The sequence below is a fragment of the Colobus angolensis genome, unplaced genomic scaffold, assembly GCF_000951035.1.
Source record: "Colobus angolensis palliatus isolate OR3802 unplaced genomic scaffold, Cang.pa_1.0 Scaffold416, whole genome shotgun sequence".
NCBI classification, from domain to species: domain Eukaryota; kingdom Metazoa; phylum Chordata; class Mammalia; order Primates; family Cercopithecidae; genus Colobus; species Colobus angolensis.
In genome coordinates this window covers 620,271-623,783 of record NW_012117555.1, presented here as the reverse complement: position 1 = coordinate 623,783, position 3,513 = coordinate 620,271, and the positions used below count along the sequence as shown (strand labels likewise).

The window sequence follows — 3,513 nt, the reverse complement described above, 5'->3', positions numbered from 1 at the left end:
AGGGTGTGCGATGGAGACAGACATGGGCGGGCGGGCAGCTGCCAGCACTAATACAAACCAGTTGGAAAAACAGGAGGAGAGGCCAGCAGAGGCCTCGAGGCCAGCCAGGTGGGGCTTGTTTTTCCAGAATGAAAGGCCCAGGGAGGGAGTGGGGGTGGCGGGATGTGTTCAGCCCTGAAGCCAGTTTGGAAAGGGCGCCTCCCGGGCCAGGACCCTGCTGAGGAAAGGGTCTGACTGTGCAGGGCCGGGGTGGGGGTCTTGCATCCTTATGTTGGCCCGTTGCCCTCACACCCTCTCACTGGAGCAGCAGAGCCCCCTCCCCTTGCCCTGAGACCAAGACTCTGATCTGGACTGGGCTTCCCACTGTCTGAGGACTTGGGGACCAGAGCAGGGTTCAGGGTTAAGCCCCCCCACCCCGGGGCCCCCGAGGCCTGTAAGGAGCGCTCACTCCAAGTGGGCGTGCCCAACTACACTCTGAGGGTTTCTTGTGGTTGTGGTTGTTCAGATTTTTTTTTCTTGAGGTTTGCTTAATTAGAAGGAGTTGGGTTTGGTACACAGTGCAGGCTCTGTTATTTCGCATTTGTTTATGTGACTTTTTAAGTTTTCCCAGAGTTTCAAATTTGTGCCTTCTGTGGTGGGGATCCCACTCTCCCCTTCCTCCAGGAGCCCTATAACCCGGCACCTAGTTTCAGGGACACCAGGCTGCGCCCTTAAAGGTGGGCAGCCCCAGGGGACGGGGCCAGCAGGGGAGAGGTCTGCTTACCCCCAGGCCGCCCAGTGCTCAGGGCCCCCCCTCCCTGGCTGACTCTCCAGGTTATAAAGGGGACTACTGACCGGCAGCGTCCATCATCCTGTCTTAAGAGAGCCCACCGTGCCCCCAGAGGAGATGGGTACCAAGCTCACGCATGGCCAAGGGTTGGAGCTGGAAGGGCCATTTGGTCTAAAGGAGGGTACCAGGGTGCACAGTGGGTGGGGGCAGTCTCAGCACTGGGAGGCCTTTCTGGGGCCTGGAACAGGCTGAGGGGAAGACCCTGCCCCGAGGTGTCTCACACAGGGGGAGGCCAGAGGTGGGGCCAAGCGGCCACTCACCCAACAGTCCCAACCCCACACCACAGGACCGGAAGGCTCCCAGCTGTGAGACACGCTCATGTGGTCTCAGGGCCCACGCCCTCGGACCTTCTTGCCCCTCCAAGGGTAGGGTCACTACCCCCTCCCCAGGCCTGACCGTGAGGGGCTGGGCCTCTGCTCCCACACTGCCCCTCCCCAGCAGGCCAGCGAGGATGGGGGAGGCCAAGAGGCCCGGGAGGAGCCAGAGGGGCGGTCCCCAGACTGTAGACAGGCCCAGGGCTCCGTGATGTCACTGCGGGTGCTGAGGGGGGGAGGGGGTAAGGATGTTTTTCTGGAGAGAGACTTAGAGCCGAGTGGGACAAAGCCTGGGCGGGGCGGGGGCCATGGCGCTGCCATCCCGAATCCTGCTGTGGAAACTTGTGCTTCTGCAGAGTGAGTGCGGGCCCCGGGAGGCGAGCAGGGGGTGGCATGTGGGGCTACGCGAGTCCCTTTCGGACAAAATCGCCCGTCTGAGCTTGGCCAGGAGGGGTGGGAAGGCCCCACCAGGGAAGGGGATGGGTCTAGGGGAGCTCGGGAGAGCTGCTTGCTGGAGGGTGCGATGTCTTCAGTGAGACCTTGGCCAGCCTCCCCTCCCTAGGGAGCTGGAGCCCAGAGGGCCAAGAGGGCTGGGGGCCCAGGCAGGGTGGCGTCTCCATCAGGGCCCTTCCTGCACCCCCTCTTGCTAGGGCTCCATTTGGGGAGTGGGTCAGTGATGGGGGGGACCTGAGAACTGTGGGATCTGTTCCAGCCCCCGCTCCCAGGCCTGGGCTGGCCTGCTGACCGAGCACATTCCTCTGGGAAGCTCCCAGGCTCTCAGCCACATCTCCAGGGCAGTTTTCATGTAGGATCTACGGGAGGGAGAGCAGCCCCCAGTGATCAAGAGGCACAGGATGGAAACACAGTTTTGATCACCTACAGGCCCTGGGGTGCACAGAGTGCTGGGAGGGCAGGGAAAGTGGAGAGACAGCCACCCCCAGGCCAACCCTTTACCGGGACCACGGTGTTCCGCATACAGGTTTCCCTCAGAAATTTTTTTTTTTTGGATGGAGTTTCTCGACAAGGAGGCTGGAGTGCAGTGGCGTGATCTTATCTCACTGCAACCTCCACGTCCCAGGTTCAAGTGATTTTCTTGTCTCAGCCTCCCGAGTAGCTGTGACTATAGGTGCCACCACCATCACGCCTGGCTAATTTTTGTATTTTTAGTAGAGACCGGGTTTCACCATGTTGGCCAGGCTGATCTTGAACTCCTGACCTCAGGTGATCCACCTGCCTCAGCCTCCCAAAGTGCTGGGATTACAGGCGTGAGCCACCGTGCCTGGCGGGGGAGTTTTACTGGTAGGTTTAAGGCAAGCGGCACAAGCCCCGTGGGGCCATGCTAACTGTAGGGCGTCTCTGCGGTGTGGCTGCACATTCCATGTGGGGCGTGGAGTCCGTGGGGACATGGGGGGGTCACCAGGGGACGCTGTGTAGGGTGGGCGTCTGGGTGGATCAGCTCGAGGAAAGGGAATGTGAACTGGAAACTGTCCCAGGTGACAGCCCCGCTTCCAAGCGGAGGAAGTCCAGCCTAGACTCAGTGGATGCTGAGGCAGCTTAAAATGATGAGAGTTCCCTGCAAGCAGGAACGCGGGCCTGTGGGGTGACGGCCGGGGTCACGACCCACGTTCAGCCTTCAGGTCTCTGCCCTGTGGAAGCACCTCAGGGGCTGCGCTGAGCCTTAGGTGTGGTGTGGGGTCCCCAGAGTCTGAGACTCCAAGGACCCTTGGGGGCTGGGGCACAGCCCTGGAGGGAGTGTGGGGGATCCCACAGACCCAGCCTCGTTGGTGCTCTGGGTGACTTGGCTGCAGCCAGCTGGAGTGGCCCCGGTGACACCCCAGAACCGGCTGGCTTGGGGCCTGGCCCTGGCCTACACGCATGCCCTGGCTTCCCCACTCCCCAAGGGCAGGTGCCGTACAAAGCCCAGCAGGGTGGCAGGGAGGGCTATGCGGGGCTGTGTAGAGAGGCACCCTCCCGGCACCGAAGTGGGTCTCACAGCACCCATTTTGTCTGGGACTACAGGAGGGACCATGGGGGCCAAGTGGGGGTCCCGGGGCCAGGTGGGGCTGTGGGTGGCCTCACAGCTCACTCCTCTCATTCCAGGCTCTGCTGTCCTTCTGCACTCAGGTAAGTGACCCTGGCCCCAGCTGTCCACCCCCACTCCCCCTCAGCCCCTCCTATCTTGCCAGGCCTGCCCTGCGGGGGTCCTCAGCCCTTCCCCTCCCTCACTAACCCCCTCCCCCACAGGGCCCTCGGGGGCCCACCCCTCCCCCACAGATGCCCCCTCCGCCACCAGGGACCTCCAGGGCCCTGCCCCTCCCCCACTGACTGTCCTTCCCCAACAAGGGCCCTCAGGGACCTGCCCCACCCCCC

At 62.6% G+C, this 3,513-nt stretch overlaps 2 protein-coding genes across 2 annotated transcripts in view; both read left to right on the top strand.

Moving 5' to 3' along the window:
- Positions 1-718: 718 nt before the first annotated feature.
- DVL1 (dishevelled segment polarity protein 1) overlaps positions 719-3,513 on the top strand; it is a 21,787-nt gene continuing 18,992 nt past the window's right edge. Inside the window, exon 1 of the mRNA XM_011956393.1 lies at positions 719-1,329. Coding sequence (XP_011811783.1) covers positions 1,281-1,329 — 49 coding nt within the window. The 5' untranslated portion in view covers positions 719-1,280. The remainder of the gene's footprint in view (positions 1,330-3,513) is intronic.
- The window catches only part of MXRA8 (matrix-remodelling associated 8), a 5,776-nt gene continuing 3,431 nt past the window's right edge, over positions 1,169-3,513 (top strand). Inside the window, exons 1-2 of the mRNA XM_011956409.1 lie at positions 1,169-1,500; positions 3,244-3,267. Of these exons, the coding sequence (XP_011811799.1) occupies positions 1,452-1,500; positions 3,244-3,267 (73 nt within the window). The 5' untranslated portion in view covers positions 1,169-1,451. The remainder of the gene's footprint in view (positions 1,501-3,243; positions 3,268-3,513) is intronic.